At 33.9% G+C, this 14,821-nt stretch overlaps 2 protein-coding genes across 2 annotated transcripts; one reads left to right on the top strand and one right to left on the bottom strand.

Moving 5' to 3' along the window:
- Positions 1-553: 553 nt before the first annotated feature.
- Positions 554-6,831, top strand: LOC111414040 (uncharacterized). Its single transcript, XM_023045198.2, has 4 exons — positions 554-725; positions 2,100-2,429; positions 2,930-3,367; positions 6,265-6,831. Exons 1-4 carry the CDS (start codon positions 659-661, stop codon positions 6,498-6,500), a joined length of 1,071 nt encoding a protein of 356 aa, XP_022900966.1. The 5' UTR covers positions 554-658; the 3' UTR covers positions 6,501-6,831.
- LOC111414039 (transport and golgi organization 6) lies at positions 6,821-14,501 on the bottom strand. Its single transcript, XM_023045197.2, has 3 exons — positions 14,355-14,501; positions 11,832-14,257; positions 6,821-7,152 (listed from the first exon to the last, which is right to left on the bottom strand). The coding sequence occupies exons 1-3, from the start codon at positions 14,410-14,412 to the stop codon at positions 6,856-6,858; spliced, it is 2,781 nt and encodes a 926-aa protein (XP_022900965.2). The 5' UTR covers positions 14,413-14,501; the 3' UTR covers positions 6,821-6,855.
- Between the last annotated feature and the right edge of the window lie 320 nt (positions 14,502-14,821).

The raw sequence follows: 14,821 nt of genomic DNA, 5'->3' as shown, positions 1-14,821 counted from the left end.
ACCCATGAATGATGTACACCATATAATGGATGTTATTTATCTTTAAAGGATTATTTAATTTTTATTGGCCGATGAACACTTAAGTATTCAAAGATATCGGTAATAAGTCTCACTTTCAGTTAATGGATTTATCACAACTGTTAATATTTTATCACTAATAGCATTTACACCAGCTCACTTTTATTTGTACTTATTCCATGTTAGACCAGTTAAAAACACTACAAGCATTTAATTAAAGTGTACAGAAAGGAAATTGTAAAAATTCTATACACGATTTCTTTATGATAAAGAATAAACTTTCTCCAAACCATATTTAACTTTCAAATACATTAAATCCATTTGTTATTTGTTGAGAATATGAATCCGGACATAGAAATTGGCTGTTATTATGCATAGAAAAGGTTATAACTAAAAAAAACTCTTCTGTGGTTTTACCAAAATGGTCCCTGTTTTTGGATGGACCAAGAAAATGACGACAGCTGATGCAGATCATCGACCCCTTCTACCAATACGGTAAGCCATCGGGCTCGCAAACTTCGTACTGTTAATCAGTGCTCGCGCAGTCGTCGTTGGAAGTAGTATTGTTGAAGAACTCCGGACGGTGTTGAAACACGCGAAGACTCTTCGGGTGCGCGTTGGTGTAAATACCTCCGCCACTATGATCCTGATGACGACAATCTTTTCGCTCTTGTGGTTTAGCACATTTGCCGCAAACACATCAACAGGCAAGTAAAAATTTCGGAAATAATTATTTAATTAAACAAATATGTTATTATTTATAAGCTGTCTAAAATCTAATAACTACATTTTTAATTAACATTGGTGTATTGCCAGAATGATTTATATAAACATCTATATTAAGTATGTTTCAAGATTGCCAAAGCACTTAAAATAGTAGTTCCTCTGGCAATAACCTCGTAAAACTAAAAACTGCGATATTTGCCGTTTTATGAGATCATTGTCTTTGAAGTACCTACAAAGTGAGTTATTTTAAGACAAGTTATTTTTTATTAAAAAAATCATTAACACCTCGATTAACAGAAATATACGCTTATTAACATGATTTATTAGCGTTTCCATAACAGATTTGATAAATTAATCGGTTGTTGAACACGGACCTTATTGCGCTCGCACATTAATGGGATAAATTATTTTCTTTGTAACGCAATCGTACTAATTTAATGAGAAATTAAATTTGTTTTATTCTTTTTTGTTATTCAGTAATGTTACATCAATCTATTTTCGACGCAACTAACATAAATTGAACGATTACAATTGAAACTACCTTGTTTACGATTTGTTATGAAAAAGCAGCCAACACATCAATATATAAAATAGTACTGCACATCGCGATTGATTTATAAGCTTTAACTAGGTTAATTTTTAAATATTTACAAAAACACGACCGCACCAAGATGTTTTGAATACGTTAAAATTAAACAACATCTAATTATAGACCTTTCTCGATTCAAAAAGCCTGTCCATTCCATGAATTGAGTTGTTTTCAAAGGAAGTGAATAAATATTACGTTTTAATGTACACATTAAAACGCACTCTTGGTCAACGAAGTAACTATAAATTTAGTAGGAAAATCGTGCGGTGTCTTCGACCTCTTCCTCTTGGTAATATTCTTTACGTTTCTTGCATAAGAAGTCGTTTTCTTTTATCTTATCGCGTCTACGACTTCCGTAATAGAAAGATAAGTTGAGAAAGCTCGGTTTCGCAAATTATCTACTCGATCCGGTTGTAATTGCGCCGACCTACGCTTAGAAAGCACAAGAGAGAGATTAACAGTTCTTGGTGGTCCATTTCGTTGTATATGGGCTCCCCATCAATTACAAAACGCTTTTAGCTCCGTAAATGACTTCCTTCCTAACGTTCTTGTTACACGCCCATTAAACGCGGGTGCGCCGATGGGCAAAGCTTTACCAATGTAATAGCATAATTAAGCCGACCCAGTGCCCTCCATGTCCAGACTACCTATAATTATCCTTATTGGGCGGTCGGCATTCGTTGTCCATCGAACTAGAACGGTTCAAGCACTCTTGACCGTTCACCTTTAGTATCCGAGTTTGAATATCCTCTTTATTGCTCCGCAGAAGTGAAGAACCTCATGGGAGAACCGGATTATCGTAAAGTACGTTTACGTTGGGACCTTGAACAACCACCAGCGGAAGGATTTCAAGTACGTTATTGTGAATTACAAGCGTGGGGAGCACAGAGATGTCGTTTAAAGAATATAGGTGAAGATGAAGGAAGAGTATTGAAAGATGAAAAAATCGTTTTGTACGAAACAGATATTGACGGATTAAGAATGGCGACAACGTATACTTTCGAAGTAAGACCAACGAAAAAAGAAGGCAGAGAAGATCGATCCGAAGGTGGAGACGACGTTAATCAAAATTTAATAGTTATACCAACTAAAGGATGTAAGTATACCCTAAGCATAAATGAATCTTGATCATGCAAGCATTACACACTTGGTGGACCTTGAAACAAGGATTTTCACGGCCTCGGTGCTAGGATAATCGCTTAAATAAAACCGAGGACACAAAAAAAGTTTACCATTAACCTGGCTTTTAGCTCACTCGTGCGTTTGCCTTCAGGGTAATATACATAACTGTATATTGTATAAGAATAACCATGTAGAGTCGCAAATTCTTTAACCTGAATTTCTTGCAAAAAAAAATGTTATTAAAAACATTCTTTAAGATAACCCCACCTTTCACTATCCACATCTAATTGAATAAATTCGTTCCGTTTAATTTGAATTCGGTGAAAGGCTATCTCTCCGGAAAGCCAATCGAAACTCAATTAACACCTTAATTGAAACACGGCTACAACAATAGCTTAGCTTTCCATTTTTGAATGAAACAGACCGCAACAATTCTCAATTCGTATTGTTTTATTTAATTTATTTATTTTTAAGTCTCAGCACGCGCCACACAATGTTTACCACAAGCGAGCGAAATCGAAGTGTCAACCGGTCCATATTTTGCTGGAAGAATAGCGGTTGAAGCGACAGACGGAGAAAGATGTATTTTAGATGGAGAACCTAACAATCCAAAAGACACATACACCCTCAGAATTAACCATGCGGAATGCGGAAGCCAAGTAAACGACACTACCGTTGCCACATTCGTTATAGTACAAGAAAACCTGCCGATTCTAACGCATAGTACAAGAAGATTTCTCGTTTTATGCTCGTATCAGCCGGAAACGTTAACGGTTAGGGCCGGATTAAGTCTTCCTGCCCACAAACCGATGGGCCAAGGACATGCTTCAATAAGTCAAGAGGAAAACACTCAGTATTCTAGGCGCGCAAGAAAGATGAGGAATGGGTATTTAGCGAAACCAGAAGCTTTGGGTATGTTGTTTTATGTCTTAATAAGGCATGACTAATAACATGTTGAAATCATTTGGTTTGAAATAAAAACTGACTGGGTTTTAATTAATGAGGGTTCTGTGGTTGTTCTTATTCGGCTGTAACGAGCCAATTAATGTATAAAATGGTATAAATCTTAACTTGATACTATTACTTATTAATCCTTTTTTCATTAATATTAATTGAATGATGATATTTATTAATTTATTTAAGTAATTATAGCATTTCCTTTTCAAATAGTTATCAAATACAGTAAAACCTCGATAAAACGGATTTCAGATATAACGAACAAGAATCCAACTCGGGTTATTCTCCAAGTTGCTCTATTCCATGTTTATATATTCCCCGAGTTTTCTATATAATGTATAAATCAAGGACGGTAGTTCTAGTTTTAGCGCTAGATTGTTGAACTAAAAGTAGAACTAACACTAGACCTAGAACTAGAAACATTCGAGTTTAGCAGTGCGTCTCTTAAGACGGCTAAACCTGAATGTTTCTCGTTCTAGGTTTAGCCTTAGTTCTAATGTTAGTGTTAGTTCTTGTTTTAGTTGTTATTCAGCGTTAGATTGTTGTATATTTTCATTGAACTAAAACTAGAACAAACACTAGACCGAGTGTTAAATTTCTCGAAGAGAGACAAGGCAAAAAGGTGTAATACTGGAAACAGACTAGTAATAGAAGAAAGACACTGAAGAAGTCACGGAAGACTACAAAAAGTCTATAATAGCAGTTATAGTCTATAAATGCAAGAAAATGATAGCCATACAAAAAAAAGACTGAATTGAGGTTGGAGAGAGAAAAACGAGAATGGACAGAAAGGTGTAACAGTGAAAAAAATGTTGGTTTCAATGTCTTGGTATTTGCGATGTCTTCGAAAACTGCCGTGTTAGTAAGAAGTAGTAAGAAGTGTTAGTAAGTAAGAACTAGTTTCTTTACCATATGTTCATCTCGCTTCAAACTGCTACACAAATTGAACACGGCCGCTTCGAAAACGTCGGACTCCCACGAGTGTCACGAAATATCTCAAAAAAAGACTGGAAATGAAACAAGGAGGTTGGGCGGAAAGGAGTAATACTGAAAACACACTTGTCATAGAACAAAGATACTGAACAGAACCTAAAAAGAGAAACTAAGTAGAAAAAGACTGAATTGAGGTTGGAGAGAGAAAAACGAGATGGACAGAAAGGTGTAACACTGAAAAGAGGTTGGTTTCAACGTCTTGGTGTTTGTGAGGAACGCGTTGCGGCCGATGTCTTCGAAAACGGCCGTGTTAGTAAGAAGTAGTAAGAAGTGTTAGTAAGTAAGAACTAGTTCATTTGCCATGTGTTCATTTCACTTGAAACTGCTACACAAATTGAACACGGCCGCTTCGAAGACGTCACACGCCCGCGAGTGTCACGAAATATCTCAAAGGAAGATTGGAAATGAAACAAGAAGGTTGGGCGGAAAGGAGTAATACTAGAAACAGACTTGTCATAGAACAAAGATCCTGAACAGAACCTAAAAAGAGAAACTAAGTAGAAAAAGACTGATTTTGAGGTTGGAGAGAGAAAAACGAGATGGACAGAAAGGTGTAACACTGAAAAGAAGTTGGTTTCAACGTCTTGGTGTTTGCGATGACCACGGGGCGGCCGATGTCTTCGAAAACGGCCGTGTTTGTTATGTATAACAACTAATTCCTCTGCCATGTGTTCCTCTCGCTTGAAACTGCTACAAAAATTGAACACGGCCGGTTCGAAGACGTCGGCCGCCCGCGAGTGTCACGAAATATGACAAAGAGAGACTGGAAATTAAAAAAGGAATAATACTGGAAACATACTTGGAATGGAAGAAAGACACTGAACAGAACGTGAAATGAGAAAAAAGAAACTAGCCAGAAAGGAGGAAGACCAAAAAAGTCTATAAATGCAAAAAAAATGATGAATACGAAAAGAAGATTGCAAAGACTGAATAGAGGCTAAAAAGACAAAAATGGGAATAGACAAAAAGGTGGAACACTGAAAAGAGGTTGGTTTCTATGTCTTGGTATCCGCGATGACTCCGGGGCGGCCGATGTCTTCGAAAACGGCCGTGTTTCTAGTTGTAGGTCTAGTGTTAGTTCTAGTTTCAGTGACTCAGTGAGTTCAAAAGTAGAACAAACAGTAGACCTAGAATTAGAAACATTCGGGTTTAGCAGTTTTAAGAGAGTTACGGCTAAACCCGAATGTTTCTAGTTCTAGTGTTAGTTTTAGTATTAGTTGTTATTCAGCGTTAGATTATTGTACATTTTTTATTGAACAATTTAAAACTAGAACTAACTAATAAAGAATGTTATATTTCGAATTTGTGTGCGTTAAAATTATCTATTCAAACAGTTTAAACTGTAAATTAATAATTTTTTATATAACAGACACTAACACCGTATTAATCCGTTATATCGAGGTTTTACTGTACTATAATTATTTACAATGTTTTGCGTGTCTACTTAGAATTATTTTTAAACGAACTCTTTCAACAAAACGAAACCATAATAAACACTTGCTTGGCATTGTATAGTTATTTAGGACTTAAACTGTGAAACCGTTTTGGTCATTTACGACCATTACACCTAACTAACTGACACGCTAAACCAGTTACCACAAACGTTTCCCGCTTCTACTATGCACTTAGCCGTTATTTATGAAATATGAGTGAGAGCTAGCACGTTCCCTGATGTTCTTTTAACGCGGGGATAATTGCGGAAGCCGTTGTCGCTTAGAATTATGTCACTTCGCCGCCTAGTTTCAAGTCGTTACAATTGACGTCACACACTAAGCCCAAAAACTACTAGTTGTAAAATTTCTACATCCAACTATTATTATCTTGGTAATAATAAATGTTATTTATATCTTATTGTCTAGTTGATGGTACGCATGAAGAAATATTCCAAGAAGATACCACAAACAATGCGCTTCCCATAACAATAATTACTTTACTTATGGTTGCTGCGGTAGCGGGATTAGTCGCGGCTTCTTTCAAATGGACACTAAAGAAAGAACAAGAAGAACTGGATAATATATCGGTGCATTCTACAGTATCGGTTAGTAGCACGAGTACAACGATCGAAGCTGACAGTTCCGAATGCGGTAGTAAGTAAGTTAATTCCTGCTTCTCGTGGAAGCGTTCTCTTAACTGTGATAGGACAAGAGAAACTACAGATGGGCCTCGACACACGTAACTTCACTTCAATTAGGGGGGAAACATGTATAACAATTTTTTCTCTGGTGACAAGTTCCACAATTAAGGCTAAGTAAACACTATTGCGTATCAAAAAAATAATATACAATGTGTTTTTTTAAATGAGTGATACTTAAATACTTTTGTATAGTACGCAATTGATGTATCTTGTAAGGACGTGTAGTATTTATTGTTTAGGTTATTACTAAGTGTGAAAAAAATTTGAAATAATAAACTAAATTAATTATTAAGTATTTTATTTGTTTTGCCCCTCATCAATTCAACACTACTAATTTTTTCTCTATATTTAACGTTGGTTTTGGGAAAACAAAATCTTTCATATTTTCGTTTAATTCTTCCAAAGCCAATTGAGCTTGCAACCTCATTATATCATCTTTATCGTTATTATAGATATTTTTTAAAGTTTTATAAATTTCGAGGATGTGATCTTTTAAAAATACAACCATCTCAACTTCCAATCCAGCTAATAATTGTCTTATCACTGTTACGGCAGCTCGACGAGCTTCCACAGCTTTATCAGTTGTTATAATGGAATGAACACATACTAGTACCTAAAAATAACCAATTTAATTCAAAATAATATTTAATTACGTTATGTAGTTTATAATCGAAATGTAGATTCGTTGTCACTTTATTTTATTTGTAATTTGGCGTCTTAAGTTCGAAAAGCTTATTAATTTGAGATGTAACTTTTTTAATATATGAATTTCCTATGTCAGAATATAAGCTATTGGCTATGTTGAGTAATGATGTATTATCAATTAAGATAACATAACTTTGAAACATACTACGTTATATATTCATTTTGAATTTCGCGCAATTTGTTTCACGTTAAACTCAGAACTCTGTGACAACTGTCATAACAATGAAGTTATGTTATAAAGTGCTTTAAGTCGAGCAATACACAGAAATACAAAATTGAACGGAGATTTTGAGAGAAGTAGGTTAATATGAAATGCTTTATGCATCACATCAAACTGCTTGGAAATTTGAGCATGCAATGAAAAACAAACTGCTAACAGAAAATGTTAAAATCAGATAAAAAAATATGTTGCAAGAGCTTATTAGAACTAATTATGTTGCAATAACAACACAATTATTTCCTTCCACCTCTCATTTCTTCTATTCATAACCAACTTTATAAAGCGACGAAAAATTCTTCATTTTCCGTGATGTTAGTATCAATTATTTCAATAGACAAAATTTTATACACATACGCAGACAGCATAATAAATATTAGTAGTAAAATATAGAAAGTAACAAATAAGACTACATTTATTGTGTTGAATACGTTATGAGTGATAAACAAATCATTAATGCATCTAACGTCTATCGAAAAGCACGTGATTACTATCACTATCTCTTTTATGTTTTTCTAATAACTATAAATTATGGCAAAAAGAAAGTGTCTAACTGGAAGTAAACTGAAAGATATTACCGAAAATATGAGTAATTTTCAAAAAAGTCGTCAAGATACGGTGTTGGACGAAATTACAGAAGAAATTGAAAATAACGAAATACCTAAATGTTTGGGAGCAGTGATGTTGATTAATAAACGTTTTAATTTCATGAGAAAATCTAATTTCCCTACGAACATTTCTGCTTTTGGTACGTTTGCACTGCTTTTGATGCTGAACAAAAAACATTCAGTGTACTCCGATAACTTGGAAAAATCGCCTGAATGAATTCCAACTAATCCAAGTGTAGTAATGATAGATGTTGTAGTATTAGTTCCCGTTAAACAGAACAAATCTTGGATGGATGGATGCTCAAACATTCACATATTGGATGCAGAGTCCTTTTTCGCTACACGCTAAACATTTATCTCTCCGCGAGGTGTTGATAAAAGACAATCTCTCATCACATTTCACAGACATTGTTTTACAAAGATATAAAAAAATAGCCTTTATTTGTCCACTAACCTTTTCCGTCCATTCAACAGCATGGAAATCGGTTTTAAGCAACTGGAAGGAAACCCATCAACAACAGACGATTTTTCTCAGTTATTAACTGCAGAACTGTCCTTGCACCAACTTTTTTCAATCTCTACACTGCACACATGCCAGGTACAACTAGCGTAAAATTCGCATACGTAGATGATTTGGCTATGAACCGTAATACCGTGGAGGAGATGGAGAGAATTGCGATTTGATTGTGGTGGGCGAGCATTATACAAAATGGAGATTGACACCTAATCCAAACAAAACGGAGTGTATATGCTTTCACGTCAATAACAAAGAGGCCACACGCCAACTAGACATTCGGTTTGGTGGCACCCTGTGGCAAGAAACAATATCGTTCAGAAATTATGTGGCATCACGTGGGGATCAACAACTACAATCTTGCGGTGCTCGCCCCTAGGACTTCTCTGCAGTGCTGCGAGTACTGCCCACCCATCTGACTGAATAGCCGACACACCGACAACTTAGATGCCCAAGTAAACTCCACCATACCAGCAATCACTAGTTGTATAAAAACTACCGCCTAAGCTGAGGAACACAGTACGCTTTGGTCCAAGAATATAAAAAAAAATGGTATAGTCCACCAGGCCCAAATTTAGACACCTGCATTAAAGACAGCTACGCTATGAGAACTTTAATATAGACCGGAGCTGGAGACTGACATGGAACCAGGCCATCACCTACGAATTGAGCCAAAACCTGAACATATCTTGCAAACCAGTTGGATTTGTCTTGCCCTGCCACATCTGGAAAACCGTTAAAAGGATTTAAAAAAGGCACGGCTTATGCAAAGCTTCACTCCATAAATGGTATAAATCCCCAGACCCCATGTATGATTGAGTTAGGAAGAACCAGACCATTGAACATATGGTTCTAAACTGCGAAATATCGGCATGCCTTGGCGGATTAGATGACTTTTTCAATCTGCCGCGAGTGGCCATCGTCCATTTTATATTAAACATACGTGTGTTATAGTTTGTAGACGTATTTTATATTTTCTTTCATCTATATGGATTATACTCTACATTTACGTTTTATGCATACTCATACGATAAATAAATAAATATTGCGGCACCAACATGGAGAAATATTAAACGATAAAAATTACACGTGGGAGCAGAAAGAGCGTTGTAGCACAAAACGATGAAGATTCTAATGATTCAGAGATAAATGAGGCAATGACCAATGACAGCTCCGATGGAAACGTTAGAATCCGATAATTATGATGCGAAAGCAGAGTACTTTCAACCAAAAAAATATGAAAATCACGATCAAGAAAAAAACTATATCGGTGTGAAGCTACTGTCCAAAATGTGGAAGAAGAAAATGACAAAGGAAAAAAAGAAATTGAGCTACAGGGGCTAAGGTCTACAGTTTCAACCAAAAAATATCTGAACTTCAAGACAACGAATTTGTAGCAAGCCTGACTGACATATATGCAATTTTACCAAATCTTATATACGAAGGCTTTCACGGCTGGTGTTAATTACACTAAAAACGGTAAAACAGAATCATATGTCAGAGATTTTACACATTTTATAGAATCAATCAGGAGTATAAGGTTAGACCTCCAGGATATCCTGGTAAGTTTCGACGTGGAGTCTCTATTCACCAGTGTATGAGTCAAGAATGCCGTGGAAGGTCTTCACTAGATACTTATTCCGGAAGGCTTATTGGAGTATTACCAGGACTAGTAGAGTACTGCCTATCATCGACATATTTTAACTGGAAGGGAGCTCTGTCACCAGCGATCGCCAATTTTTACATGTAAATGTTTGAAGAGAAAGCGTTAAGAGTACGTGGAAACCGAAGCTATGGTTCCGTTACGCGGATTACACGTTCGTGATCTGGTATCATGGAAAAGAGCGACTCCTAGATCACCTAACTTCACAACACTTCATAATTAAATTCATCATTTAGACGGAAGCTGTAAAACAGTTACCTTTCCTGGATGTTCTGGTCACTAGAAAGACAGATGGGGGCATGGAACTGGGAAACCTGCAGGCTTCATCCCATAAACAGTCAGAACGGAAGAGGTCCGTGATTAAAGCATTATTCTAGCACGCAAAGAGGATATGTGACAAAGAAAACTTAAAGAAAGAAGAGATTCCTACAAGATGTACTGCAGAAGAACGGCTAAACGATGAGGGATATGCCACCAAACCACGCAGAGGAAAGACTCGGTAAGTAGCACACCAGCCGGATTTATTTACTTTGCTTATGCTTCAAGTGTGTCGGAGCGAATTGCGAGATGCCTGAAAAGGAACGGAATAATACGGAACGGTAAGCAAAATACAGAACGCTCTTCCAAATGCTAAAGACAAACTAACCCTATTAAAGATCCCCAGGCTATCGTGCAGTTTCAGGAAGTACTACGTTGGCCAAATTGAACATAACATTGAATGCCGCATCAAGGAACATGAGAGGGATGTCCAACAATCTGCAGAGCATTGTCACAAAGGAGAACACACCATAGAGTTCGGTAAAACCAAAGTACTAGCAAGAACCGGACATTATTTCCAAAAAATGGCGATGGAGATCGACATGGGAATAACATAAATAGAGAAAACGGCTGGGAACTCAGCCACACATGGAAGATGCTAGTTAACTCAACGAAACCTTCTCCAACGTGATTTGACAAAAATAACTTAATTGACAATAAGACATTAATTATAATAGCTATTAATTATCTTTTCGCGTATTTATTGTCAAACTTTAATCGATTTCGTCATTTTGAACTTATTTCTGAAGAAGGTTGGCATCCAAAACGTTAAACAATGTTTTCAAAAAACGCACTGCTTATCCCGAAAGTTTTTAGGTCTAGTTTTAGATTAGATAAATGTAATGTTTAATTTCACTTCATCATACTACATAATTCTGTCTACTACATAATTTATTACATAATTCTGTAATTCCTAAACTGCTTGAAAAAGAGAAGAATAGGTGAGATTAATCATACTGTACATCAAACGCTTGTCCTATTTGCATTAAAAATTCAGAGATCAATCTCACCTCATAATAAGTACGAGATTGATCAGTTATATTAGTTCCCTTATGCCCTTTGCATGTTCGAGTCCTTTACCGAAAAATTATTCCACAAAAGCTCTACTGAAAATAACCTTAAAAAAAATTTAATTTGTGTTTCAAAACCCCAGCCACATAACAAATTCTAATAGTATATTCTAATTAGTGGGTCAAAGTGCAGCAAAAACATAGTGACATCAAATGTACATTTTTTTTATTTGTAAACTAGCGTTATTGCAATTTACCTCGGTTACAATACTTCCAAGTTTATAACCAAGAACTTTACAAATTTCACCCAAATTTGATAAACTTGAAGCTCTAATAAGGTGGTCTTCATCTTTTGTGCCAACCAAAAATGTATTAAGCAAAACGCTTTTATATTTAGGTGCCATTTCACCTAAATTTTTAGTCACCCTAACTAAAATTTCACCAAGTTTCATACGAATTTCATTCTCTTTCTTTGAAAAATCTGAATATTCTTCAGTTAAAATTTTAATAATAATATCAGGAAATACATCGGCCATCGCGGCTAACCCGCCGATTGATGTTAAATAAATAAACGAATCTTCATCCTTTAAGTTTTGTTGGAAAACATTTAAAACATAATTTTTTCTTTCCATTATTTCTTTATCCCGTTTTTCAATCAACTTCGACAAAACCAATAATCCGTGACCTCTCACAGGTAATAATGGATCAGTTATGTCATCGAGAGCTTTATCAACTTCAGATTTTACAACTTTTTTTGATTTTTGTTTAAAATCATCGTTACATAAAATGTTATCGATCGTTTTTAAAAGTTGTTTTAATTCTATATTTAGAGTTTCACAAAATAAGGTGTGAACAATTTCAGAGAGGGTTTTGTAATATTTTAAATTTTCTTTAGTGGAATTCATTACCAGTGCTTGAAGAATCATCACTGTCGTAAAAACATTTTGAAAATCATCCGAATCAAAATCCAGCGATTTATGAATATTGGATGTTAAGATGTTTGTTAATGAATCTTTTAAAAAATCGATTATTGTTTTTGGATTTTCGTTTATATGTTCTTGAATTAATACATCTTCAGCTAAAGCTGATAAATTTTGAAAAACCATCAATTTTCTTTCGGTTACTTCATCTAAAGTTACCTCATCTTCTAATTTTAATAAATCTAAATTCGTTGTTAATTTAAAATATTTTTCTGTATCTTTTAATGTTCTCATGTAATATAAAAATAAAGAAATATATAAATCCTCGTTTTTTCTACATAACTTTATAAGAACATCTCCTTTTCTTCCTATATTAATTTTAATTTTACTTTGAGGTACTTTAACAAACACCGATTTTCCTCGGATTTCAATAAAAATATCTCGCCTCATTAAAGCGATTTCGTTTGGTTGTAAATCAAAGAGGAAATTATCGAAAATCTCTGAATCTGAATTTTTCATATATTTTAAAAGGATATCTTCTAATTGATTTTTTAATAAACCATGAGGCGAATCTAATGATATTATATAAAAATTAAAAAATACATTCAAATATTTTTTTATTAAAATAATTGGTAAATCGGTTGTTTGTAGACTTTTTCCAATAAAGCAATTATAAATTAATCGAAAATTATGTTCAATATCACCAGTTATATCCTCATTATCAACAAATTTTTTTGTATTTTCATAACATAAATGGTTTAATTGATCAAAAATGTTGCATAATAATTTTTTTTTGCAAACTTCTTTATCAATTAAATACAATTGTTTAACACACAAACAATATAAATCTTCAAATGTTGTAATTTTCTTATTATTATCTCGTTTATTTAACAAATTAATCAGTTGATTACATAAACCATCAAATTCTGGTTTATTATAAAAATTTAAAATTAATTTTGTTAAAATCTCAAGAGTTTCCCAATTTTTTGTTCTATCATTCGTCTCAAAAGAATCCACTTTATACTCTAACATTGCCCAAAGAGTCGATTCAACACCTTGAGGAGCAACAAGAATATTATCTAACGTTTGAGAAACAGAACTTTTTAACCATTTCGGCGATTTTGGTGTAATTAACATCATTGTGTTGTGGACATAAATTTTTTTATTCAATAAATGTACAAGGTAATCAAACGATTTTTTAAACTTTTCTTTATCCTCAAGCAACCAGTTATAAATTTCTTCTGACATAACAAAATTACATGTTGATTCAGTGGAAGGTTTTTTTAATGGGCAGTAAATTATTTGGTATAAAGCATTAAGAAGAGGCTTTGAAAAGCTTGATAAGATAATTAAGCGTAATTTTGGATACTTTAAGAGGTAAATTAGAAATGATGTTGTTGCTGCTAACATTTTGTATTGATTTATGATTAAATTTTCATTTCTAGGTATTGATATTTTACGATATGCTGACATATTTGGTAATAAATTTGCACAAATTCCTAAGTTTATGTAATTATCAAAAGATTTTTGCAAAAGCTTATTTTGGTGGACACTTAATAAATTTGTATCAACATCTTTTAATGTTTCTCCTAATTCTTTAAATAAATAAGAATTAAAGCAGATGTATTTCCAGATTATAAAATTATCATTAATTTCATAAGGTTTTAAATCAGGTAAAATGAAAATCGTATCATTTAGTTGTACTTGGGTGATTGTAGACTCGATATTTTTAGTAAGAAGTTCATTTAAATCTCCAGGATATTCTAAAAATTAATAATTTTAAAGATTTTGCAGTTTTAATAAAAAGTGAGGTTATATTGTTATTTAGAAATATCTAATTATTAAATTAAAATTTCATACCTGATAAGTTTTGGGAATTTAATACTTTCAAATGATCAATTATAGCTTCGTAACTCATCTTCGACCTTAATAATAATATTTAATAAATCAATAAACAATGTTATTTACTTTATAAATTGACAGTATTAAAAATGTGAGGTTATGTCTACCATGAATTAGTGTTAAAGAGGTGTTACTTTGGTTGCCTATACCGACAAAAATATAAATTAAAAATTTGTAATTAAGAGAAATAATGTAATAAAAGAGTAATCAATTGAATTAATAAAGCGAATTAATATACTGGTGATCAACAATATCAACACCAACTTTTTAGTTAGACCCAAAGGATGACCCAGGCTGAGATATCAGAACCCTAGGCATAACTGACTTCACAATGAATAAAAATAATTTAATTGATTAACAAGTGTTTAAAAGCCGAATAATAACTCTGCAAATCATTTCCAGGTAATTTTACAACAAATTTATAA

This window comes from Onthophagus taurus, chromosome 6 (genome assembly GCF_036711975.1).
Source record: "Onthophagus taurus isolate NC chromosome 6, IU_Otau_3.0, whole genome shotgun sequence".
NCBI classification, from domain to species: domain Eukaryota; kingdom Metazoa; phylum Arthropoda; class Insecta; order Coleoptera; family Scarabaeidae; genus Onthophagus; species Onthophagus taurus.
The sequence above is the reverse complement of the archived record's forward strand: the minus strand, read 5'-3'. Positions and strand labels throughout refer to the sequence as shown.

Bases quoted from the DNA above. Each gene is read 5' to 3' on its own strand.
- LOC111414040 (XM_023045198.2), top strand. From the start codon at position 659: ATGATCCTGATGACGACAATCTTTTCGCTCTTGTGGTTTAGCACATTT. The intron at 726-2,099 runs GCAAGTAAAAAT...ATTGCTCCGCAG, and splicing joins TGCCGCAAACACATCAACAG to AAGTGAAGAACCTCATGGGA. The intron at 3,368-6,264 runs GTATGTTGTTTT...CTTATTGTCTAG, and splicing joins AGCGAAACCAGAAGCTTTGG to TTGATGGTACGCATGAAGAA.
- LOC111414039 (XM_023045197.2), bottom strand. From the start codon at position 14,412: ATGAGTTACGAAGCTATAATTGATCATTTGAAAGTATTAAATTCCCAA. The intron at 14,258-14,354 runs GTATGAAATTTT...ATTAATTTTTAG, and splicing joins AAATTCCCAAAACTTATCAG to AATATCCTGGAGATTTAAAT. The intron at 7,153-11,831 runs GTAAATTGCAAT...GGTTATTTTTAG, and splicing joins TTGGAAGTATTGTAACCGAG to GTACTAGTATGTGTTCATTC.